Source organism: Lathamus discolor, chromosome 6, assembly GCF_037157495.1.
Source record: "Lathamus discolor isolate bLatDis1 chromosome 6, bLatDis1.hap1, whole genome shotgun sequence".
Lineage (NCBI taxonomy): Eukaryota > Metazoa > Chordata > Aves > Psittaciformes > Psittacidae > Lathamus > Lathamus discolor.
In genome coordinates, this window is record NC_088889.1 from 32,439,764 (window position 1) to 32,466,830 (window position 27,067).

A 27,067-nucleotide genomic window follows, 5' to 3' on the forward strand; every position below is an offset into this window, starting at 1 on the left:
GTAATATGTCTTCATGAGAAGCAGGGTTCATTACTAGGTTACAATGATATACTGACAGGTAACCTTGCGACCTGCATTTCTCATTGCTACTAGACATTATTTGTTGATTTTGTTTTCTAAAAACAGGCATTTGCTGTCATTTAAGGGACTGTAAGGCAGCTGAGACATTTGCATAGGCCTGGTATATATGATAATGGACCTAAGACAGACCTCTGCCCTTCTGAGCAACAGCTTAAGGCCAATTCGGATATCCTAGGACCTCTCACTTGGTACTATACAATACAGATGGGCAACTGAATTACACCATTTGGGTATGACTTAGTTGGAGAATGAAGCACCTAAATATAGGCCAGTATCTGAAATGCAGAGGTATTCTAAGTACCTGCTATGGTTAGGTGAGATACAGGCAAATATGCTTTGTGGAGTCCAGAGAACTTTCAGATGTCTGGTTTAGGGTCAGCTGCATACTTTAAGTCTTTTCTCTGAATGCATGTAGCTACATGTCAGTGATGCAATGTGGCAGCACTGTAAAATATTGCGAGATGATAGAAGCCATACCATATCTGCAGATGCCATCCTTGTGTAGCTATAAAGTTTTATCATAGTTCAAATGACAACTGTATTTCTACAGTATTATCTGAATAGAAGCTGAGCATAAGATGAGGAAAGTCTTGTGTAGATCATGTGTACTAGGTGGGTAGTACTTGTGTACTAGACTCTTATCATCTAAGACACACTGAATTATATGCTATATAGCAAACTTGGAGCCAGCTTTGTGGAGCCAGAATCATCCTGCTATACCAGGAGCTCTGTGTGTCTGACCAGCCTCCCAGTGATACTGTTGATCTGTTTTGTTTATTATATACTGCTGTGAGCAGCATAATGGATCTAAAGTTTCTCTAACCTTCGTCTTTTGCTTACCTGAGGTCTCTTTGACTCCCAGTCACTTTCTAATAATTGTCTTACACGCAGACTGTACAGGTAAATAATTCTAACAGTGACAGCTTTATTGGTGCAACTTATACATCAAGAATGTAAAAGAAAAATATGTATGTTGTAAAGAATTTAGAATAAGAGAAAATAAAAATTGATATGATAAACAAGTGCATTTCAAACAAAAACTTTATCTTACTTGTGAAAAATCTTTTCTGCATAGAGTAATTTTGTAATAGCTGTCTTATATGTATTCTTTGTTGTGTCCCAGAGTAGGTTTTCAAAGTATTAAAAAGCTTTTGTTCACTTTAACTCTTACTTTGAAAAAGAATTTAAGATCACTAAATAGACTGGATCCTCAGGCTATACAAATAGTATAGCTTTGGTGAACTAAAAAATAGCCCAATTGATATACTTACCAGATTTCTGACCACATGATGTAAGTTCCACTTCTATTGCTGTTGCCCAGAAAATTTGTGAAATTATCAGTTAATTGAAGTGATGGATCATTAATGAGATTTGCTTGAATTTAAAGTATTTTTCTGTAGATTCCAATCATTAGCCAGACTGGGGAAGACAGCACTAGACTAATGCAGAAATTCTTTTTTACAGAAGAGCATCAGTATAAGCTCTGTAGGTATGGTCAGTAATGTGCAGACACATCCATAAGGATGGCCACAAAAATATATGAAGGAGAACAATTAGTGCTGACTCTGTTCTTACTCTGGGGCTAGAGGTTGCCCTGCATGTGTTTTTCTGGCCTTACTCATATGTGAAAGATCTGTTCCTTGGCAGCTAACTGAAGAGAGTCCTCCAGGAGATGCTGTACTGCCTCAGCTGAGCAATGTATTGGCGTCTCGCAGTTTCAGTCTATACGAAGGTCAGTGGTCTCACAGTTTCAGTCTATACGAAGGTCAGTGGTGCTGCTACAGTCCTCTTTGCATGACTGAGGTGATCAAGAAATTCTTTCACTCCAGTGTTAGGCTGGAGTGAAATGCAACTGCTGCAGCCAGGCAACAGCAGTTGCATTTCAAATGTAAATTAGATAGCTTCCTGCTAGAAACGCCAGCATGAAACTTTGCTTTGTTGTTTGTCTCCTTCAGTTGTTTGTCTTACCACTAGATTTCTGTCAGTAAGAATGTTCTTCCCTTTGTGCACAAACCTTCTTATGCTAAGTTGCAAGACTTTGGTTTCCTTCACTGGCTGGCCTGGCCATGACACCACTGGCTGAACTTCTTTTGTGAATCCTTTAAGCAGTATATTTGGAATATCCCAGTCCAGCAGCTCTAGCAGAAAGACAGCTAAAATGCTGACACTACATCGTCCTATGAGCACATTGAAGCAGAACACCTGTGGTGGGAAATTCAGAATCTTCCTATATGTTACTGAAATCATGGGACACTTCCTGGTGAGGAAAAATAATCAGCTTGTTTCATCCAATGGCATGTCATGGTGCAATGACATTTTCTTCTTTTAAGTCTTTGAATGAAGATTATGGATAAGCAGCAGCATCACTGCTTCCACCTGTTGTTCATCGAATGGTGATGTCTGCAGAGAACCAGAGAGGAGCTATTTATTCCTTGGTGCTTGTACTGGAAGCTTATGACATACTGACAAGAAATCAGTTTTTCTCCATATTACCTAATAAGGAAAAACAATGGTATCTATCTCTTCTGAAAGGAATTCTTATTTCAGAGTGTCATCTCTATACCCCAAGATCTTGAGCCAGAAGCCCTTGCTTCCTATTTGGCTCTTATCAGAGCAGAGACTTGCATGAACTAGAACTCCCAATTTTAGCAAGAGCAAGAAATACTGATCTAATACTAGGGAAACAGATTTTAGCAGTGATCTATTGCTTTTAGTCTTATTTCAGAAAGGGAAAGGTGAGACTTTTTCATGGGTTTCTGTGTATTCAGTTTCTCTATAAATAGCTTCATAAACCTGATGATAGTGCTGCTGCCAGTGAGTGTGTTGGAATAAACGCAGTCACCAATGTTGAAGCAGGAGGGCTCCTTATTTGGGACTTGCCCCTGTCAATCACTTCTAATCTCCCCCCAACTCTTCCTGTTCCTCACTGCAACTCTCTTCTACTCTGCTTTCCGTTTTCCAATACCTGAAATTCATTGATGGGTCCTGTCGCATGAGTCCTTCCTTTGGGCTCAAGTGTCAGAGGCAATGGGGAGTGTAGCTGAGTGCCAAGTACTGAGAAGAGGAACTGAGCAGGGAGTTATGAGTATGCTACCTCCCATGCTGCCAGCACAGTTGGAGAGAAGTGAGGGACAAGAGCAGATGGATGTATTTGGAGGAGGGCAGAGTGGAAGAGAGGGCAGGAGAGAGAGAAAGCAAAGGAGGGGAAACAAAATTCAAACTGCCTTCCAGCAGTGTACAGTCTCACTCCAGCACAAGACATATCTCCCTCAAGTATTCGTCTGGACTTGGCAGCTCTGTAAGTAGTGCTACGAATGGTGTCAGTAGCAGTGCATCTTCATGTTGTTGCCAATAAGTGCTAGGTAGGAGCCCCTCGAGGACTGTTGTCCTGAAGCCAAACCAGAAAGAAAAAAAATGTGAAGAAGCTTTCAGCTGTTCCTGGAGTTCACATTCTGCCTTAGCACATCCATTCTTTCAACCAGTGAGCTGTCACATATGCCGTAGAGAAGTGCGTTGCCTGGGAGAGGGAGGAGGGAAGGGAAAGTATCCCAGCATCCCATGACTGTGACTTTTGCAGTTTTCTTTAATGTAAGTGAATAAGTTCTGGATGATACCTGCGCAAGCCAGCTTTAGGCTTCCTGTTGTTTCCCTGCCATTTGCATAGCTTCAGTAAGTAGGAGCTCTCAGGCTGTGTTTGCAAGAGAGTAACGCTTGGGCAGTCCATTTTAGGTTTGCGAGCATACTCTGACTGTGGTTCTGACAGCAGAGCAGCTGGGTCAGAATCTGGAATTTCTTGTAAATAATCAGCAAGAGCAGCTTACACATGGGTATCATATTTTTTCTCTATAACCAACAGAGGAAAGAGGTCTGATTTATGGCTGTCTATTAATCTTGTAACAGACAGACCAGTATTTTGTCATGTATAGCGGAAAAGAGCATGTCTCCTAAAAGAGCTCAAAGACTTGCTAATTCATGGATGGCAAATCATTGTACCTGCTTGATGCATGTATAACTAAGACCTTACTTTAATCAGCTTTTGAAATAACTCTTGAATTTAATTAGTTTGCTAATGTCTCTGTGGCAGTGTTGACATGAGACAAACTGTGAACATGTACGGTATTGTTTTTCCTTACTGTCACATGGGTTTATCTATTATTTGTGAAATGCTTTGAGATATTACAATAATGAAAGATTATTACAGACTTCGCACAACCGATGCAAAGAAGAATGTTGAGATGTGTTTGACAGAAGGAGAGTGATAGGATTTCAAGAGCATTTTCTTGTTTTGAATGAGGACTAGAATATAAAGATGAATGATTTAGGATTTTTTTTTATATATATATACCCTTAACATTTCACTAGTTTTTGTTTACAGATCCTGGATGATGAATACAACCCTGCAACATCAGGCTGTTTTTCTTTGTTATCCTTCACCGATAGCTTTTCTTCTTGGATCTATAGGAGTATGCAGGGCACAGATTGACCTAAATGAATTCTGGCAGATGATTTTATGCCCTGTTCTTAGACACTTCCAGTGAACGAGATTTCAATATCTTGGTGTCCGTTCCTATGCTTAGCTATCCTCGTAGCTAGACTTTTTCCTAATGTAAAAACCCCTACCTCCTTGGTACAGACTGATCAGTTATTTCTTGCCCTATTCTTAAGGGATCTAGCGAAGAATTCATCACTTTTTTTCAGTTAGTCAGTGCCTTAATTTGTGAGGCTACAGTCACATTTTGATACATACTCCAAACAGCATTTTCATATATATTAAGGTCAGATTTTGGAAAGTTGCAGTGAACATCAAAGTGGAGTGTTGAAAAGATGACTTCATTGATAATCATTTTGTGTCATGGAAAAATTACATTTAAATACGTGGTGGAGTTTGATTTACTGGGGTTCAAACTGAGATAAGAGATCAGTCAAAACTGATAGAAGTGAGAAACTGATATTTTCAATACTCTTTAACAACAGATCCAGTGTCTGCCTCCTGTAGTTGGCTAACTCATTCTCTCGTTCTATATTCCTGTACTGGTAACACTCAGCTACCATGAAGTATGCTAGTTTTTAGTCACCATTCAACAGTCTGATGATAAGTGGAGAAAGTTGTTGAATAGAGCAGCCTTTTCTGTGCCGTTCAGAGTTTCTTTCCCTTTTCTATTAGCCTGAAGAAAGAAAAACATATCTTCATCTTCACTGGTTGCTAACTAAATGCAGTCATTTGAAAGGCTGTGCAGAAGCCAAAAATGGGAATGAAGTTAAAGAAATAAAATACAGGTGTCCAAAATAGGAGTGGCTCTTTTTGGATAGGTCTTAAAACACACAAGTCTGGGAGAGTGGATTTCTATTCCAGTCTGTTGTTTGTTGTGTGGTCTTGGTTAAGCAATTTCTCTTTTGTCTAGGCTATACCTATACAGTGGTATTCAGCAAAAGTTGAATGCTGCTGTCCGAGCTAGGCCAGCCAAGGAAACTGTAAACTTGAGCCTCTCTGGTACAGCACTGTTTTGAACCAAGTATGTCCTGCTAAGTGGCTAGGCCCATAAACAAAAGCTCAGCACTACGCTAACAAAGATAGTGTAGTGCTGAGCTTGGAGTGAACCTAGTTTCTGTGCAAATCCTAATGAAAGCTGGATCAATCTACAAAAAGGAGCCTAAAAATACTTTTGAATTCCTCACATGAAATGTTAAGGGAAATTATTGTTGTGCAGCATCAGATTTTTCCAGAATGATTTGAAAGACAGTGATACATGGTAATTGTTGCTCTTTGTACCATATTCAAGGCAGTTGCACTCCTGTTCCATACATTGCTGATGTTAGGGCCCCTGTTCTAAAGAGTTTGTTGTCCATAAAATAAATAATTATAACTATTAATGAGGACATATAAAAATTGATTTAGGATTAGATTTGTTGGCATAGTGAGATTTTCTGATTTTTTTTTTTTTTAAATATGGTTAACAGCACTGAGATTTCAGTCCTGCAGACTTTTCATTTTCCTAAACAGCTATTGTGAGTTTTTCATTTTTCGGCTTTGAAAGCTCTTTGTGAGATGGATATTTGAACTGCCATTCTTCTGTGCATTAAAGAATTTACGATTAGAAATGGCAGTGCCTCCCAGAAGCACAATAAGTATAAAAATGGTATTCAGACCCTTCTCTCTTTCTCACTATACTTTCTTGACTAAAATTTAATTAACTTGTACATACTTTTTTTTTTTTAATCTTTTTAGGGAATGAGGTTCAGAATTGCTAAAATGAAATAATAGAATACCAAAAAGTCTTCCAAAAGCCTCACAAAATCCATTGAAAACAAAGAAAAGGGACATGACATAGCTCAGGGGAATGGTAATTGCATAGACTTTTTAATCGTTTACACATTTGTTAAACTAATCACAACTAGAGTAATAAGTAATCCAACAGCCAAATTTACCCAGCACCCAATTTTTAGCCATTTAACAAGCAAATTTTTAAAATTTTTAAAAACTGTCAGCCAGAGATATCACATTGTGTTGCTACTTTTCCTTCACTGGCTAAGCGCGTATGTGCTTCTCGCCAGCATGAAATATTTAGTGAATTGGACATTTAGCTTAATCAAAAATAATGTTGCTAAAATCCATTTTCTTACATCTGTATAGAAAATGAGTGAAATGGAATGCTGATGTTTGGAAGATAAAAATGAGAATGAAAGATGAGAAAAACTAGAAATCAAATCCACTCAAAAGCACAAGTGAATTTTCCAGTAAAGAGTGACAAAAAGGCGTTATTATTAGAAGGCTGTTTGCTCTCTCTGTAGCTAACTCATGTTCATCACTATAGTTAAGTCCTGATCTATACACTTATATTCTCAGGGCATGTCTGTAATGAACTGATAACTTTTTCACCAATGCACTCTGTGACCGGTGAGAGTCAGGAAAAACAGTGCTCGACAGTACAGTCTGAGCTATGTCCTCATCTTTAGTGCCCCTGTGCAAACTGTCTGTGGGGGGTTGACCTTGTCTGTCTGCCAGATGCTCACCCAGCCACTCTCTTACTCCTTTAGAGGAGAGGGAGAGAAAATAAGGTGGAAAACTTTGTGGGTCAGTATAAAGGCAGGAAGATCACTCAGTAATTACCATCATGGGCAAAACAGACCTGACTTGGGGGAAATTAATTCGTTGCTAATTAAAACAGATTTGTATAGTGAGAAATGAAGACTAAAGTTAAAATACCTCCCCCCTCCTTTATTTTTTTTCATAGGGGAAACTTCATTCCTGACTGTTCTTCTCCAGCCCACATAGTGCAGGGGGATGGCAAATGAGGGATTGTGGTGAGTTCATAACAGTTCCTCTGGACTGCACCTTTCTCCTCACATTTTTGCCTTACTCCAGCATGGGCTGCAGTCCTTTAGGATAAAGCTACTCCAGCATGGTCTTTTCACAGGCAGCTGTTTTTCAGGCAGTATCAGACTGCTCTAATCTGGTTTCTTTCATGTGATGTACTGTGGATATGTGCTCTGATGTGGTCCTCTCCATGGACTGGAGGGAAACATCTGCTCCACTGTGGTCACTTCCAAAACTCACACAGGTTGCATGAGAATATCTTCTATAGCTCTTGAAGCATCTCTTTCTCCTTTATTGACTGTGAAGACTTTCATAGTTGGGAAGGTCTTTCTACAGAAAGAGAGACCTTGATGCAGACCATACTGCTTTCTTAATTTCTACCATGTTCCAATTTAGGATGGTTAAGATTTTTTTATTTTTGTCTAAACAGTAGTTTTCTAATGAAGAAATATGAAAGACACATTATAAGACAGTGGAGTTTTTTGTTTTCTTGTAATACTGTGTTCCAAATCAATTAAGCAGTTGGGGTATTCCAAGAGCAATTAATTAGCGTGTTTCAATTATAACTGATGAAACAAAATTATGTAGATTTTTTTTGGAAACTTACCAAGAATCATGATTTTGAGCTGACATTTCTCTCTCCATCAGCAGAGAGATCTCAGTAGATTTTTACTCTATTTAACTAACATTATCCTATAACAGGAAGCACACAGTGATTTTATTCCTTATGCAGTTTTGTAGCATAATATACTCCTCCCTTCTCCCTGCCTTACTCTGGGAAAAGAGCAGTTTGGGAGTAATTTGGAGAAAACAGTGCTACTTTCTAACAGCACATTCAGTCTTCCTAGTTTAATGTATGTTGCACTTCTGCCGTTACCTGTCTCTCTTTCTGTACTGTGTTGGATGCCTTGCCACTGATGACTGCATTTGCAGGAGACTGCTGAGATGTTGCTGAAGTCAGCAGCGCTAATACTTCATTAGAGAATCCACTACGGGGAAAACAATGTTAGATTTAGCCAGTGGGGTACTGCTGCAGTGAAAAGCTGTATGCTTGGAGGCCCTCTATGCACTCCCCAAACAAGCAATATGTCAAGCTTTGCTTTCATGAACAATAAATGTAATAATAATTCTTCTCACTTCAACGGCAGTTTGCAGCAAAATGCTATACAAAGAGTAGGATGAAATTCCCCTTGTGTGGCAGGCTCGTGATGACTTTCATTGCTCAAGTCGTGTGGTTGAACACCTTTGGGAATACGCAGAGGGACGAGGGCCAAACCAGTGTAAAACATATCAGTGCTGCAAGCAGTTTTCTTGATCCATGGCTATATGGATCCCTTGGTCCCCAGGCAGCAGTGCATATTATTATGCCTCAGTCTAGAACAACAGCCACAGGGATACTAGTGTTTTGCCCAGTATGTAATGGTAGCCTGCAGGCAGGGTTTTTCTTCCATTTCTTGATCACAGCTGAAATGTCACCTGTTAATTAGACCACATCATGCAAAGATGCTGCACAAACACAAAGGCAGACACAATCATTGTCTACTGGGATTTTTGCTGTAAAAGCCAGACTTTCTAAACCAGCATCAGATTTTTGAGTGCCCGGTGTGTAAAAATACAACATTCATTGTGTTGGTTAAATGGATGCTTGCTACTTTATAAAACCTGTTAAAAAACCACAACAGACAGAGATGAAGAATAGAGGTGGGCAGGGGGCTGTAATAGCAAGAAAAGCAGGTGGTGGAAATGATTAGCCACGTCCTCATAATGCAAAATTTTAATGGCTTAATGATTTTTTTGTTACACATGGACAGAAACTTCCACGTTTCATTACTTCCATCATGCATTTAGCAACTACCTGATTCCTGTTGGACATACAAATTCCCTTCATCCATGAATGCGCATGCATCTTCTTAGTGATGTATTCAGTTCATATAGCTGAAAGCTTGATACACTGATTGCCTTAGCTCTTCCTCTAGCATTTCTCTTTCCCAGGCGTAGCCCTGCTATGTTAACCCAAGCAGCCAGTAGCTGAAATGACTTTGGGGATTCTGTGGGAATGCTGTGAAATTGGAAGTAAATGTTAGATGCCCATATTCCCTAGGAACTTCTGTTTGGTGACAAGCCAGAGTCTGGGGTGCAAGATTGTATGTTACCCAGTGCTGGGCTGCTCATTTTCCTGTCTTTCTATGCAGTTCAAGCAGGAAACCTTTTGACCATAACTTCAGCTTGTGTCCCTTTCAGCAGAGAGGTGGGTGGGGGGAACCCAGATAGTTAGAATACTCAGTCCAGTGAAAATTAAATAAATGAGGCTCCTGCTAAGATGTTAACACAACTGTGGCCAGTGGAGTCCCTTCATACCTCAGTCCTTTACAATCTGTTTTCAGAAGGTAGATCCACCTACTTTTAGCGAATGGTTCAGGGAAGCTCTAGTGTACTTGGCTAGCATCCCACAGGCAATTCTGAGACTTGATGCTCCAGGTCTCTGTTTTGCAACTTCATATATTTGACGAAATGTCATATTTATAAATTACTTCAGGAGAAAATGCTGCCTTATCAAGTAGTGCTACAGGAAGGATGAACAAGTGGAGATAACCCAATAGAGGATCTTGTGAAAGCTGGAAGGAGGATAATTTGCTCATGAATTTTCTCAGTGAAACTGGCCTGCATGATAAGATTACTTTATAATTCAAACTAAAATCCTAATTTTAAGACAGACATAAGGAAGACTCCATGGGAAATTTTGAGTGCTTGACAATGTAAATATTTGAAGAAACTATAATTTCCTTTCTTGAAAAAAAGTCCCATCGTATTATGAGGATCTGGGAAAAATTACTGGTGCTTATTTAGGATTTGGGGAAAAAATACTGGTACTTACTTTCAGATGCACATCAAAGAATCTTTTTACTTGAGCTAAGAGTACTTTTTTGTCTTCCTTCGATGGACCCATTAAAATGAGAGATGAAATATCCAGTTTCATTTTTGGTCAACTCATGTATTCAACTTACGGCCAGCTGCTGGATTTATGAATGCATACGTATATGTGGCTTCAGTCTAATTCTGCTCTGGATCCTGCGAAAGAAACACTTGCCTCAGATGTGTCAAGAATATGATACTGTCATTAAAATGTACATACATTCCTGTGTACTCAGGTAACACGGAAATGTGGAAGGAAATAAAGTATTAACTAAGACACTCCATTAAACCTGGCTTGCATTTTTTCATAGATATATAAATTGTGACAGGAATACCTCAGAGGAGGGTATGTTAATTAAAAAAAATGAATTTGGTTTAAACCAGTTGAGAAACCCTTATCTAAAACTAGGTTTCTTCAGCATCTCTTATGCTCTTGGCATATTGGGTAAGCGTGGTAGTTTAAACTCAGCCATTAACTAAGTACTGCCAGCTGCTCGCTTACTCCCCTCCACTTCCCACTGGAGAAACTTCTTCAATTTTTACAGACATGTAAAAGCCCATGTGTTAAGAACAGTATAGTAACTGAAATATAATCATCATCGTCTTCATCAGAGGAAATAGAGTGAGAGAGGAAGGAATAAACCCCACCCCCTAGTAAAAAAACAAGTGATGCACAATGCAATTTCTCACCACCTGCTGACCAGTACCCAGCCTGACCTGAGCAGCATTGGTCCCTTCCAGATAACTCCCCCCAGTTTATATGCTGGGCATGACGTGCTGTGGTATGGAATATCCCTTTGGCTAGTTTGGGTCAGGTGTCCTGTCTCTGCTCCCTCCTGACTTCTTGTGCCCCTCCTCACAGAGCACGAGAGACTGAAAAGTCCTTGTTCAGGGTAACTGCTACTTAGCAACAACTAAAACACTGGTGTGTTATTAGCATTGTTCTTAGACTAAAGCTGAAGGACAGCACTGCACCAGCCACTAGGAAGAAAAATATCCCAGCTGAAATCAGGGCAGTAATAGGATAGAGGTCAGTGTGGCAAACCCATGCTTAACATTTTCAGAGTCAAAAGCCAGTTAACAACCTCTCAGCATTTTGGCTCTTCTTTGAAGCTGTTCTTTTTAGGTGTTTCTGGCAGAAATTAGTCTAACCTGTTCTTAGTGTATCAGTCTCTTAAAGGACATCTGCAGTAATAAAGGACAATTTTTAACCTGAAGTGATGTGTTATGGTGCAGTCTTACATTACAGTATTTTGCTTTAGAATAGAATGTTTCTGTTTAATGGCCATCTAAGACAAATGCCAACTGGTCATCTAGTCCAACTGCCTGCGGCTCACGATGGGTTAAGCTCTGTCCCAGCCACCTTTCTTTTCCCACTGACATTTTTTTTACTGGGGTAAGGCCTTTGTTGAAACACTGGTGTGTTCCTTTGAGGGTACCTGTTCCTTTGAGGGTACCTGTCTACTAATTTAGTGCATGCATGTGAATGGAGATACATCATTGCTTTCAGTGAGGCAGATTAAGTCTTATTTGATATGATAGTCTGAACTATCTACAAATTCAAGAATTTATGTAGTCCTTCATTTTCTTAAACTGTATACCTCTGCATATTGTTAGATTGACACTGTAGTCCATCCTTTGATTTTAGCAAAGCTCCTTGTTAAACTTCTGGAAGTTTATATAGCTATTATGCTCATATATTAGTTCAAAAACTGTACAGACGTGGATTCTTACAGAACACTCATGTTAGAAAAGTAAGCTACTTGTTAAAATCTAGTTTAAAGGTTGAAACCATGTTTAAAGGTTTGAAAGTTGTTGAAAATATGTTTAAAGGTGAATGGTAGAGCCTTTCTGAGAGCATAGGTTCATGGAAGCAGAGTTCCAATTATAAACTGGGACTTCTATATTCCTACCATGTGCTCAAGTCACTAACCCTACTATCATGTTATAGTTTTACACTATTTTCCAATACCTACCTGCTGCTTAAAATCTACCCTGAAACATCCCTGCGGTATTGACTGCGGTTGTGCCTTCTGCATTATCTTTGTGAGAAGACCGTCTCTGTTATACGTCAATTGCTCAACTAGCTGCTTTAGTAGAGTCTTCCTGTGTGTTAATTTATATCATATAACATCTTTTAGGATCAACATTTCTACATATGATTAGGGTAGCCATTACTAAGAGCAGAAAATGAAAGTCTTTAATACAGTTCTTAGGAAAAGAATTATCTTTTATTTTAGAGATAAGCAAGCCAAGCCCAGTGATCCATTGAGTTGTTTAAGTGAAACAATATTTATAAGAACATTTTATGTTCCCTACCATGAACTTCCCATCTTGTTCTTAAATCAGTACAACATATTTTTCTTTGAAGACAGAATCAAACAGGCCATGATTTGATTTTACTGTAAAGCGTTATTAACATTTTGCCAGAAATATGATTTGTATAAGAAAATTTATACTAGCAGAGAGGAAAACAAAACTTACAAAAACTGTTTTAACTCTACCAGCTCTTGACTTATCATTTGTAGGATATCAAAAGTCAGGCACCTCTCTCCACTGAAAGGCTCACCCAGCCTTCACTTGGCTATGTCAGTCATGGTGATGACGATAACTGTTTAAAAAATTGTAGCATGCTGTTTCTGTCATATGAGTTCTTCCCTCTTCCTACCATGTAGCCTCATATCCAGAGACTATTTTGCTGAGTAATCTGAAGTGTGCAAAATCAACCCTCAGGCTTGCAGATTTTGTATATTCTGTATATTGATACACAATCTATTGTATATTGATTCACAGTATCAGAGTAGTTAACAGGCTCTAACGAATGTAAATTGATTGAATTCCATGCAATGTGTGGAAGTTATGTTATACTGGTTTAGATCAGCTGAGCCACTTCTGGAAATACACAAATTTATTCTGTTCAGTAAGGAAATATTCTGACTCAGTTGAAAGATATTTACCTATAGAGGAAGAGAGGTTCTGCTTCACACAGCCTCTGTAGTTTACGTTTCTTCTGTATATGTTTCTGATGTCTCCTGTTGAAACTCACTGTATCTATTACAATAATCCTTTAATAAGATTTAGATAATTAAATAATTGATCTCTTTTACAAAAAAAAAAAAAAAGCAACTTCTTCCTATTACTTTTCTAATACTTTCTAACAACTTCAAGTTTTTAGAACTTACATGAAATACATGTGGAGGTAAGAGAAAATATCCTTTCAAATTTGATGTCACTCCATCCTGTCTGATGAGTGTTGGGAACCCTAATGACCTTTTGATGGTGAAACTGAGCAAACGTGCCAACAGGGTGTTGCAAAATTGAGATACACGCAAAGTGGATCAACCACAGAGGCTTCTCCTTTGATCTTGGATCCTTTCCAGTCAATTTAGAATCTTAGCCTCCAATTCACGTATGAATAGAAATATTAACTGTAAAGCAACTGTAACTGGCTAGCAAGTAAGCTGGAAGCTCTATCCTCAGCGCAGTGCTTCAGACATATATTGCTTCTGGGAAAATGTGACTGTAGTAAACAGCTTAGTTCTTACATTATTCAGTATCATAAATCAGTTTATTGGGAAAGAGTGGTACTCCACTTCAAACTCAAGGTATAATCATGTTGTATGTTAAATAGTTTAGAATCAGTTTTTGCTGCCACTCTGGTCAGATGTTGTAAATCCTTCTGCTTTAGTTTCTGAGAAAAACAGTATGGACACTTTGGGAATAAGTTCAGAGAATGCAGCTAAAGTGGCTATTTTAACTGCAATCTGATTTAGGTCTGATATGAAATAAATCAATTCATTTTCAGAGAAATTACACATCAGCGACAGCTGCACCATGGTAAGAATACAGCATGGATTTGCTTTAAAATGAATCCAACATCTTTAAAGCCTGCATGTGGTACCATTATACCAGTGGATGCTGAGGAACCTGGCCTCATCCTGCCATTGTTAGCTCTGGAACAGAGAGTGGGAAAGTGTGATGCTGAGACACCTCAGTTAGTTGGAGGTGAGCCAGCTTTGATTAGGATGCCTTGGCAGCTTGACAACAGTGATAGGGCTAATAAGTCTGGCTGGAAGTTGATGCTTATTAGCTCTGATGTACTGCTAAGGTCTTGTGGTCTATATAGTGTCTTATTCCTAAACTAGAAGGTCTACCATTGTGCTCAATATATGAGTGATTTTGACCTGACATATCTATTATGCTTTGGCTGAAGAATGATTTATGCTAAAATTTGTGAAGTTTCCAGGCTTTAAGAATATTTTCAGAAGTGTCGATTTTGTGTGTGCACATAAATAATATGGGTCTGCTTATGTCGGCAAGCCAAAGAGCATTGTGATTTGCAAAGCATCTTCAGTTTCTGTCAATACCAGACCAAGTAGTGATTGTTGATTATTTATTAACAGTTCAGTTTCTTAGCACTGCTAATACTATTAGTATCATGATTTAAGGACAAAATCACCACCAGGGTCCCTCACCAAATAACACCTTGTGTAATTAATATACTAACTAGACAAAATTTCCTGTTCTTACTGGGTAAATGGTTTTCTGCATCCTTCTGAAATTTTTGTGTTTGCACATGTACTGTCCTATTCTAGAGGTAATGGGTGAAGCAAACCCCTGAGGTAGGTTGTGTGTGGATGGACAAAACATGCATGGAGCTTTCCAGATGAGAAGAATCTCATCTACGTGAATGACATGGTTTATGCAAGAGTCTTGAAAATGGTGTTTAGGAAGGCTGTTTATGAAGATCAAGGTTATACCCTTAGGGATTTGATTTTGAATAAGATTTTTTTTACTTTGTGTTTCAGTGGCTGTTCCCTCACCAGTGCCAGCTTGTGAACCTGAGCCCAAAACTAACGGGCATAACCTAGCTCCACGACTCTCCATTTCATCCCGAGCCTCTGTTGTTGCTACCATGGAAGCCCCTTCTCAAGGCCTGCAGACAGTCATGAAGTGGAAAACAGTGGTGGCCGTCTTTGTCGTCGTGGTAGTTTACCTGGTGACAGGAGGACTTGTCTTCCGTGCCCTGGAGCAGCCCTTTGAAAGCAGGCAGAAGAATACAATAGCGCTAGAGAAGGCTGACTTTCTTCGGGAGCATGTTTGTGTAACTCAGCTAGAGCTGGAGACACTGATTCAGGTAGGCCACATGAAGAAGACAGTACCTCTTGCAAGTTGAAATAAATAGCTTGGTTTTTTTTTTTGATCAGCTGAGTTGGTGGAGGATAAAATTGCTCATAGAATCCTCACAATGGACAGTGTGAAGAGCAGGCTCTTTCTCAGTAATTTTAAAGTCTGAGAAATAGAAACTAGCTCCAAAGCATTGTAAATAAAGGTTAAATGTATTCACTAGAATAATGAAAAATGTGTGCAAGGAAAATCAGAACTTAATATCTGGACAAAACTCTTGTGAGAGGTGACAGATTTGCAAGACACTTGCTCACTATCTCTGAATTTTCAAATGATATTAAGTTCTTAATTCTTCATTAAAAATTAAACACAGCAACCAGGAGAGGAAAAATAAAAGGATAGGTGGGAATTTTGAAATAAATATTCAGCCCAGAATTCTGACTTTAGTGTAAAATATTACTTCACAGGTTTAGTATTGTGAACTTAAGGTAAATGGATGATTATAAAGTAGCAATTAAAAATAGAAAATAATTGGTATTTAAGAACTACAGAATTTTTAGTCTGGTCTAGCATGCAAAGATTTAGAATCCATTTTGAAGGAATTAACTATCAAGTATATTGGAATAAGTGGAAAATGGAATAACGTGCAAAAAAGGTCTACCGAGGTTAGAGTTATCTTTCATTGATTAAAACTCTGGACAAGGAAAGTCATTATGGATGTTAGAAGACTCCCATCAGTTGCCTGGAGAAAATAGAGATTAGGTAAGAAATGTGAGATACCTAGGGTGTATATTCCAAAGTTGAACTTCACCCTCATATTTCAGACCTGAATTTTTCCAAGAGCACAATGTGTTTCCCTCTGGGGGAACAGCACCAGAGCGCTGTTGGGATTTCAGTCTTTTTGAAAGAACACAGAACTAGCCCCTGGATTCTTGTGTCCATCAGTCCAACTGTGTTCTAAAACCCTTCCTGTAAGTGCACCAAATTTATTAGCTTAACATTTTTTTAAGAGGCTGTTCCAGTATCTCATTGCTGTAATGGAAAAAGCATTCTTCTAGTTTTCAGCTTAAGCTTGTTCAGTTTCTTTGCAGAAGGTGTTCCACAGTACCACATTGTTTAACTGATTCCTCTTCCTTGTCCACATGTGTAGACAGCAATGCTCTTCTGCCTCTTCTAAGCAAAACAAAAAAACTTCTGTTTCTTTGCAGATAGATGTGGGTTCTCTCCAGGTCAGTTCTGAGTCAGAAGCTGTGAACCTGTACCTTTGGGCAGCCTGCTACTGTAGCTAAGAAGCCAAACCTGCTTCAGCGGGAAGTGGTATTGTGCTGATGTGACTCTACAGCTTTTGGATCAGGGCTGGCCTTGATCACATCCCTCATCTGTCTGCAGAAGGCAGGTGAACATAATTCAGTTTTCAGGGTGAATTCTGTTCAGGGCTGTTGGATCAGCCATGCTTCTCATGGCAGTGTTGCAAAGATCCTTATTTCCCTCAGCTCTTCAGGTGTAACGTATGCTGTCTGATTCAAGTATTTAAAAAAAAAAACCACCACTAAAAGCAAGAAATTTGTATTCCCTTGATGGGAATGTCACTATTAAAAGGTCTGGAAAATGCTATCTTTTCTAGCAGAAAGCAGAGCACATATTAAGTGCAACAACCAAAGCACCTAAACAGGGTGATAGACTCCTGCATATCAACTGCAATGCAAAGAGTTTTAAATAGCCCTTATTCTGTATTCTCTAAGCTACATGCCAGTTCTAATTCTTTATTTTGCAGAATTTTTTTTTCTTCTCTTACCTCAAAAGTGGTGACACTAAAATAAAAGTACAGGCATATTGTGTCATTAGAAGGCAGATACTCTGAAAAAATCTTATCTCCTGAGATTTCAGTATGCCCTCAGGCATTACACTGGGTAACTAGAAATCATTTTGCAAACGTAAATTAAATTGGTTTAGCAGCTTAGCATGTGAATGTCTTAAGGCCAAGTGATGTGTAATATTGAAACAGATTTGTAAATAAAGAACAAGTTCCTTTGGATTCTGCTGTAAGTCTGGGTGTGAAAGTGGTTCCAGTGATGTAACTGGGTGTCCTGATACAGGAAACTCTGTAACTAACTAGCACAGTATAACAGTGAACCACTGCTTGAAGATAATCTCATAGGTTTAACACTGTGCTTTCATGACTTCATTTTGATGATCTCAAAAGTGACATCTCCCTGCCTGGCACAATGCATTTCTGCATTGCACCAAATGGTGCGTCTGCCTTTACGATTGTGATTTCAGACTGATGTGGCAACTTCCATGGGTCCTGGCTGTTGTGCTGCGTGCAGTCAGCATCTGGCTACTGCTAAGGGAACTGTTTGTAATTCATGTTACTTGGCTACCTGAAAGCATTTAGATGAACACAGATCATGCTCTCCAGAATAACTGTTGCTTCACCTCTGTGCTTTGGAGAATATGGAAAAGCACATTCTCCAAATACGAGAGACCTTTAGAACCAGTTTGTATCCTTTTCCTGTCCGAGTAGCTCTGGAACAATCTTTTAAGGAGAAGAGGAAAGGAGTGTCATGGTCTTTACAAGGCTAATGATGGATATATCTATTGGTTTGCTTAAACTTCAATCTTTCAAAGGATTCTCCTTTGGAAAATCTGTAAGGAAGTGGCACAGCACTATGAAGAAGCTGTTAAAGTTTATTGTAGATGAGGCATCCTTTCCACCTCAATCTCCAATAATACATTGCAAATGTTAGTACTGGTAGCACACGTGAATTGCTGATTCCAGACTGTGAAGTTCATTCATAGGCTTCAGAAACAATACAGTGATGAAAGAAGTGTGAATCCTCATGAAGTATTTTAAAATTTAAAATCTCTTGGGTTTTGTTTCAGGTTTGTCTAATACTAACACAATGACAGATAATTTTTTCTTAACAATAACAAGTGTTTCACAGTGTAGTCTATATTGTCTAAAGCCACCTGAAGTGGGTGTTCTTAACTGTACATTTTTAAAGCACATTTCTGCTTCTGAAGACATTTGTTCATTGTTTAATACCTTATGTGATCTACAACTTGAGGCAATGGTGAGTACTGGAATGAGAAAATTACAAAATTGTATGTTCTGTTTTTGGTTTTTTTACTGTTCTTACATGTCATAGCAGAAACTTATTAGTAGCTGGGTAAAAGTCATCTTGCCTTTTTGAAAATGCACACTTAGAGTGTATAATGGGGAGGTTGCACCTTTCAGAAAGATCAGATGTTATCTATCATTAGGAGAAGTAGGAAGGAAAACCATCGATGTGTTTTGGCAAACTAATTCCTATGGACCTTATAAAGGTATTCATATTCTGTTTCTGTGTCGGCTGCACACTGTGTATGGGTAAGAACTTTTGTAATGAGCCCTGTTTTCATAATAAGCCCTGCACAATGACGTAAGAGAGAGTGGCTTGCCACTGTAAGAAGTTACTTAGGTTACTGGGGGGCTGCTTCTTCCTTTTCCTTCAGGGTTTAATTTAGGAGTGTGAGTGATTATAATGTAAAAAAAACAATCACCCACCTGGGAACCAAGTCATATTATCAATGTCCACTAGTGACTACAGCAGTTCATTAGAGTTAGCTTGTAGCTGAAAAGGAAAAGCAGAGCTGGAAATAAACTATGCAGGCTTAACTGGCTAATTATGTTAGTAAGAGTTCATATATTGGATAGGCACTTTTGATTAGTGTTGTGAACTACTTTTGCCCTGAAGCTAAGCAAGGGAGGGATACCTTGTAAAGATGTTTCAGTTTTCAGCTGCCTGCCAGCTTGTTGTTTCCTGTTGTTAACTTGTAAAATGAAGAGAGCTTGGATGGTTTTCATGTGCTAGAAGAAAGCTCTAGAAGGAGGAGGAAAAAAAAAATGTTTTGAGTTAACTCTGTGGAAGGCTTGCCTGTAATTGGAGACAGGAAAAAACTGTTTCAACTGTGAAGCAAAACAATGACAAAGACTCGATTATTGAAACTTTTGCCTGTGCCTCTAGACGTTGTCTGCTATATGTCCCTACCTCCCTTCTGCCTCGATCTTTATTTTACCTCATTTCCCCATAAAGGATACAAAAAAAGAATTCATATCTCTTGGGCCATGTACGAGTTGGTGCAGTTACCCTAGTTTGTAACTTCAGTCCAGAGATACTCCAGCTGTATAGGAGGCAGACTGAGCCTAGGATGCTGCAGAAGTCTGCAGCTGTCACATAGCTACATTGCTTCCAGAACTCAGCTATGAAGTTTGCAGTGAGCTAAGCCATTTGGACTGAGATCTCTGTGCATGTCTCTTGTTGAATGCCATAGGTCTGCCCTCAGACAGTGCATGCACGACAATCAGATTGTTATGAGTGGAAGTAAATCATGCCCTGGTCGATTGTCACCTAAAGAGTTTTACGGGATACAAAGAAATATTTAAGGGATGGTCTTTCAAAGCTTACTACTTCAGATTATACTTGAACAAAAATTGCTGGCCTCAGTCTTTCGAAGGGTCCCTTAATCACTGGTGATAATAATTAGAGAGGTGGGGCGTATGGAGAAAAGTTATTAAGGAATTAGTCTTTAAAAGCTGCTTGCTAATGAGAAGCATCCTACTCATTGTAATAGAGAAACATCAGAGCATGAAAGGCAATTGAAACAACTGTTTGTATGCTTGATAGGAATTTGCTTGGAAATGAATTGTAAAGGGAGATAATCATTATTGGATTAGCATGATCTGTGGAAAGGAATTAATGGAACTAGAAAAAAGACAATAAGATTTTTCTTTTTTTATCAGATTCCTGTCCTTGGTTACACATAGGGTACATCCTTTTCATAGCTCAGAAGTGTATTATTATGCTTGTCCTTGGAAATTATTTGCTGCTTTCATGCTTGGGATGTTACTGGAAAAGTTAAAGAAACGTAAACAAGTGAACCATATAAAAGCCTTTCTTTCCAGAAAAAAAACAGAATCAGTCAATTCAGCCTTTAAAGCAGAGGTTCAGTCTTAATCCCAGAATTTAATTTTAGAGACAAAAGATGTAGAATTTAATACAATTGGGAAAATTGTGCAGAGAGAACTGGTTTATATAACAAATTGACTAACACCTCAACTCCTGGTAGTAAATTTTACTTCCTTTAGAATCTCAAGATAGATATATGAAGATAGAAAAAGAAAACTGCCTTGCATTGCTTTAGGGGGCCTATAAGGATGCTGGGGAGGAACTCTATGTTATGGACTGTACTGGTAGGACAAGGGGTAGCGGGTTAAAACTTACACAGGGGAAGTTTAGATTAGATATAAGGAAGAAATTCTGTACTGTGAGGGTGGTGAGGCACTGGAATGGGTTGCCCAGGGAAGTTGTGAATGCTCCATCCCTGGCGGTGTTCAAGGCCAGGTTGGACAGAGCCCTGGGTGACATGGTTTAGTGTGAGGTGTCCCTTCCCAGGGCAGGGGGGTTGGAACTAGATGATCTTAAATGACTTTCCAACCCTAACTATTCTAAGATTCTATGATTCTAATAGACTGTAGACATTTTCTTGATATAATTGTTCTTAATTAGCACTCAAGATACCTAATGCGTCAGCGAAGTCTGGTACTCACTCGTGCACCAGGGACGATGAGATATGTGAATACCCTGACACAGTGAGGACTACCTGTGCCTCAGGAGACAGGCAGCCAGCAGCTGTGGACCCCACTGGTGCCAGCCAGGGAGGATGGCTGGCTGGGGGCAGCCAGGGGCATCCTTGAGCCCAGACTATCAGGCACCTCCCCAGGTGAGGCTGAGGCTGGATGGCTGGAGGGACGTCAGCCCATGGATCAGATCCCAGCTCAACAGAGCCTGTGGCTGGGCAGGGTAGGGCTGCAGAGAGCTGGAGTCTGCCACTTGTATGGTGGTGTGGGTGAAGGAACTGAGGTGGTGAGACCCCAGTAGTTTCTGTTTGGTATAAGGCGAATATTACTGATTTTATCCACAGAGAAGAGAAACTGTTTTGATCTTACACTGTGGGGGGATTTCTTAACACCCGATGGAACAAGTTAGTGTTCACTGTAGCTTTCTTTGGACTTTGAGTCCTAAATGTTAAGAACTAGGCAGCCCAAGGTAGGCCCATGCCTCATAGTCTTTAAATATTGCTGCCTGAATATCAACAGGTGGAATTGATAAAGCCTATTCCAGATTAAGATGGAGTCCAGATTGTACTCTCTTTGGGAATACAGGATTCAGTCACCCCAGTATCACCACATATCCTGGGCTTTTGATGTGGGCTTTGCCTGCAGTCCCTGCAGATTCACCAGACCATGTCTTTTTGGTTACAGAGAGACCATAGTGTGCTGATACCAGAGGGTCCAAGAGTAAAATGCACATGTATGCAATGATGGGGAACCAAACTGTAAAGAGTGATCAGAAATATATGTTTAAAAAACATATAATAATATAAACTCAGCAATACTGAGTACTCAATTTGCTTTGGTAGTTTTGTCATTTCCCTCATTCATATCTGCCTATCGGCTTTAAGACACACACATTACTTGAACAGCAAGAAAGACAATTACAGCCCTTTGAGTTATTTGAGGTTATTGCCTTCCCTTAATGGGTGGCATTTCAAAAGATAAATTACCATAGAATAATAATTATTCATTAAAGACGAATGCCTTTTGAATTCATAAGAAGTATTTAAAGAAAGTGCACTGTGTATGTAATTCCCTCTGAGAAGGAAGAAGGGAACAGGAAAGGAGTAAGTATACTTTGATGGCCTGTTACTTCCGATGATACTTCAACTATAAAAATACCTGAAACTACCAGTTTAAAATGTCTTAAATGTGGAAAGTTTGCCATCAGAGTGCACTCTGGAAACTGGTTCTTTTTCTACTCCAAGACAACCTGAGGATGCAGATCTTCAGGTCATGCAACAAAGCCCACCTGTAGTTTCATGGATGGGAAAACATTGTAAAATTTCATGGTCTGTGTGAATTGGGAGAGTCTTGCCCCTGCTAGTCTTGTTGTTTGAGTTTTGTGTCAATCTTCATCTAGCGGGATACTTCTGTGTAGGTGGACTTGTGGTGGTTGTAGTAAGGCATCCTTTACTCATCACATGACCTGAAACTGCATATTTAAGTGCTGCTAACTGTAGGGCTGCTCTCTTACTGCTCCCTTTCTGTCCTTCATGATGTATGCAAAACATTATGTATTAAGACCTAGCATTGGGATAGTTGGATATTTATAAATGAATGATGTCAGTCAAGCTTTAAAGAAAAAATGAGTTTGTACTGGATGAAAAGGGAGCCTTGAGAAGCTCAAAGCTACCCAAGGCAATGGGACACTCCTTAACTTCAGGGGTTAGTGCTTTGCCCTAACAGACTTGCTAAACTGTGTAAACTCAAATGTGATTAGTGTTGTAATTAGCTCGCTGACGTTCACACACTCAAAGGGAAGGCAGGCAGCATTCCTTGGCAAAAGTAATGTGCCAGGTAGCTAACAGTGTGTCATGGCCTATTTAAACAGGCAACCTGTCTGTTATGCTGATTTATACTCTTCTGGGTAAACAAACAAATGATCTCTGCTTTCATGGCACTCACAGTATGCCAGCAACTGGTTCAGAAGCCACTTCAAAGAGTTTGGTGCTAAACACCTCCTTTCTCTATATCCCTGTTTCTTCAGGTATGATCAGGTGCCGAGGAGCCCTGGCTTTCTGCCCACATGAAATGCAAACAGCCGAGTCTGTAGCTTGCTCATACTGTAATTTCACAATCAGCTTATCCTGGCATGTAACAGCATTTATGTTAAAAAAGGCTCTCCTGTACTTATCTCTTTAGATATACCTGGCCTTTGTTCTTACCCAGGCCCCTGTTCTCCCACTGAGATCCCTTTTCGATGGACAATGTGGTGAATAACTAAAAACTGGGGAGAAGATTAGCTGAAACTGGCCTAAGGAAAAAAATGTGGTAGAGGAATATTTATAACAATGAAGTCAATTGGAAATATAGGCAAAAAATGAGTAAGAAAAAGTGCAAAATGGAAAGGGAAGAAAAGAAAAAATGTGATAAATGAGCCGTCAGATGGAAGAAGCGAATGAGGAGATAAGTGTATCATGAAAGCTAAGGACAGAAGAGGTGTCAAATGGATGTATTTAAATATGAGTGCTAAAATCACAAAATAATATGAGGTTAAAGAGAATATCAGGAGACAAATTGTAGAGATGAACAGATGAGAAGTGGGGCAATAGTAAAATGGTTAACTTTGCACATTAACTGTATAGAAAAAGGTGAAATACAAAATCACAGTGACAATTTGTAGATCACAATTCAAAGGCAAAAGAGAAGATTTCGTTATAGAAGATTCTGGTTATAGAAATCTAATGAGAAAAGTCAGAAACTGGCATTGATAGGTGAGGATTCTGTGTTGAACAAAGTCAAAGAAAGAAAGGATGTGAAAGGCAGAACTTTACCTCTCCTGTTGAGCCTTGGCAATAAGTTCACTGAAATAACTAAGGCTAAAGACTGGTGGCAATATTTAGGAGGAGGAGCAAATATCAGAGTGGGAGAGAAAGGGAAGAGCTGGCAGTATAACAGCAACATGAAGTGAGGTTGGAACAGAAAGGGAGAAAGGCTGAGAGCTGGAAATGGTAAGTGGCAGAGAGAAGCTTGGTTCCTTTTGCATTCGTTTCATGGAAACTAATAGAAACAGAGGGGAACATTTAGGAAAGAGAGGTTTACTTTGAAAGGCAGTCATTTTTAGCTCCTGTTCCGGAGTGAGGTCTGAATTTCTCTCTGACAGGCAATAGATTGCATGAGATCGACAAGTAACTAGACAATATGTACCAAAGGGCATCTCAAAAATGAACTTAGAGCAATTGAGCTGAATGTGCCAGCTGGTGATGAGAGATTTATTTCTGTGCTTTGGAGGCTGATGTATTTAGCTGTATTTTCCTTTGGACTGTGAAGCTGCAATGAAAAGCAAGTGCGTATTTCTCCATGATACATTATGGTTCATTTTTAGAAATCTCCAAGAAAACATTCAGCAGGCTATGTCTGCCTGGTTTGATTCAGTGCTGTGTGAGACATAGGACAGTGCCCAGGAAGCAGTATAGCTACCTCAGCTTCTGTTCTGGATTTTTTTCATTGAAGCACTAGCTGGGAGTCTCTGTACCGTGCTGTCTGTAGAGATGCAATCTTGCCCAGTGTGGCAACTGGGAATTCCTAGCTGATTGTAAAGTTTTTTCATGATGTTTCCATAGCTATCTTATTCCTTCATTTCAAATAGAGTATATATCCTATTTTTTCTTTAGTTAGCATAAAATATAAATAACTTAATCAATGATGAATTGTCTGGGAATTAAGATTCTTGGCTGACTGTCTTCAGTTGACTTCACAAACATTATTTTTATTTAGCACCCTTCTTACTGCCTCTAACATCAGCTGTTCTGCTGGGGATTTTGTCCTTTGGCATTTATTACTTTGAGTACGATATGTATGGATCTCTTTGAGGTGTCGGTCTTCTTAATAGTTTTGTATCTTCTGTCATTTGTCTATGCATTGTACCTTTGTTCCACCTTAATAACTTATAGTTCAGTCATATATTCAGCTCTTGTGTGCAGAGGATGCTACTGTAATTTAGCAGGTATTAAAAAGTTTAAGCCGTTCCCATGGTCCTAGAAATTTCCTGCTTGAGCCTATACCAGCTTGCATAGGATATGGTAAGGCATGCATAAAGCTGATTGGTTGTCTCTTTCTCTGCAGCATGCTATTGATGCTGATAATGCAGGAGTCAGTCCCATAGGAAATTCCTCTAAAAACAGCAGTCATTGGGACCTTGGAAGTGCCTTTTTCTTTGCTGGAACAGTCATCACAACTATAGGTATGTTTATTGTTTATCTTTTAAAATGCATAGTCACACTGAAACCTGGATAATGAACTAAATTTGAGGAAGGTAGATAACAAAGAAATTAAGTGGCTGAACTCTTTTTCTCTCAGTTCTCAGAAGGCATGCCTCTAGTGAGTATCAAAGGTATTGAGCCTCAGGGTAAATATCAGAAACTTTTCATACAATTAGGGTAGAACAGCAATGCTGAACTGAAAACAAGTAGCATTGTTGTAGCTAAGGATTTATAATCTGTTCTTGATCTAGATGCAGGTGAGCTTAATTTTCACTAGAAAGGTCAAGAACAGTACCCAATGAAATGACTATGGTTGTTGGAAATTTGGATTTGAATATTATTGATGAATTTACCTGTCAGGTAACATTTCTCTGTATTAGATAAAGGGTATACAGAACTGATCCATTCAGTTTTCTTGAACCACTTATTTCAGTAAGTTTGTTATTCAGTGAACTTTATCATCTGTCCCCACTATATATTATGTCTTATATATTTAGCCTCTTTGAATGCTGGCCTTAGATACACTAAGGTTTTTATCCTTTCCTTAGTGAGCCAGTACCTCTCTTGAAGATTGTTCAAGTAGCTGGGATTTCAGAAGATGGTCTGAAGGAAAAAAATATAAACTCATAACACTGATGATAAAGTTAATCTCATGATAATTATATAGTAGTTGTACAATTGAAAGGCTGATTTCAATGCTGTCATGGTTAGAGGTCAAAATATCTGATTATTTGGAAACCACTGGCAAATTTTGCTTTTTATTTGCATTGCCTTTGAGTATTCTTCCGATTTAAATGGTGGATAAAGTGCTTCTCCATGTTACAGCTGTGATGCACACATTGGTGACTGTATAGAAAAATCTGACAATCAAATAACCCTTCAGTAAAGTGTGAGAATCTGACTGAATTCTGCAAAATCTTTATGCAGGTAATAAGTACAAAAAACCCCACCAAACCCAACCTGTGGCAGTTACAAGACTTGCTGTGGTGATTATCTCAAACAGTGGAGTCTGTGCCTTTTGCTCTGCCTTTTCTTTGTTGTTAAAAGTGAGGATGAAAGAGTGATTGTATAGAGCATACTCCTCCCTGTGTTCCTCTATATACTAAGCTACATTACCATGCATTTTTAATGGTAGCATGAAAACAGTGGATGGTGAGAAAGAAAACATTTCTGAATCAAATGTAAGAAAACGCTTCTTTAATATTTGTTTACTCAATAGATCCAAGTGACAAACTTTTAAATCACTCATTAAAATAAATGCCACCATGTAGGCATAGTTTATGTAGGCATATTCATTGGCATCTGCTATTTCAATAACTTATTGAGAAGAGCTTGGATTTTTGCCCATAATTGCTTTAAATTCTCCATGAATTAAGTTTTTATAGGCTGCAGAAAGTCTATATATTTTGCCTGGGCATGAAAATGATTTTATTTTATCCACCAAAGCCCTGTTGCAGCTTCTCTTAGGCAGATACTTGGCAGACTACCTGGTCAACTTCAGTCCATTGGCCTGTGGAGCCTGGATTTTCTTGGACTTTTAGGAGAAATATGGGAGCACAGATACAGCCATAAAAACAGCTGTGGGTTTGTGGGGAGTCAGTGCTCTGTGTCAGCATAGTGCTTTCACTATCCCATGACAGAGAAATATGTCCAATGCCAGTGCCACAAACCTAACAGGATATACGACCTGGGAGCCCAGCCTTAATTCCCAACGACAGTGAGGAATTGCTGTTGATGAAGCAGATCTCCATCTCTCTCGGTGCTCTGTGT

The 27,067-nt window shown here is 39.1% G+C and overlaps 1 protein-coding gene across 1 annotated transcript in view; it reads left to right on the forward strand.

The window, feature by feature from the left end:
- KCNK10 (potassium two pore domain channel subfamily K member 10) overlaps positions 1-27,067 on the forward strand; it is a 62,853-nt gene that overhangs the window by 9,921 nt on the left and 25,865 nt on the right. The window contains exons 2-3 of the mRNA XM_065685200.1: positions 15,118-15,446; positions 25,161-25,278. Coding sequence (XP_065541272.1) covers positions 15,118-15,446; positions 25,161-25,278 — 447 coding nt within the window. The remainder of the gene's footprint in view (positions 1-15,117; positions 15,447-25,160; positions 25,279-27,067) is intronic.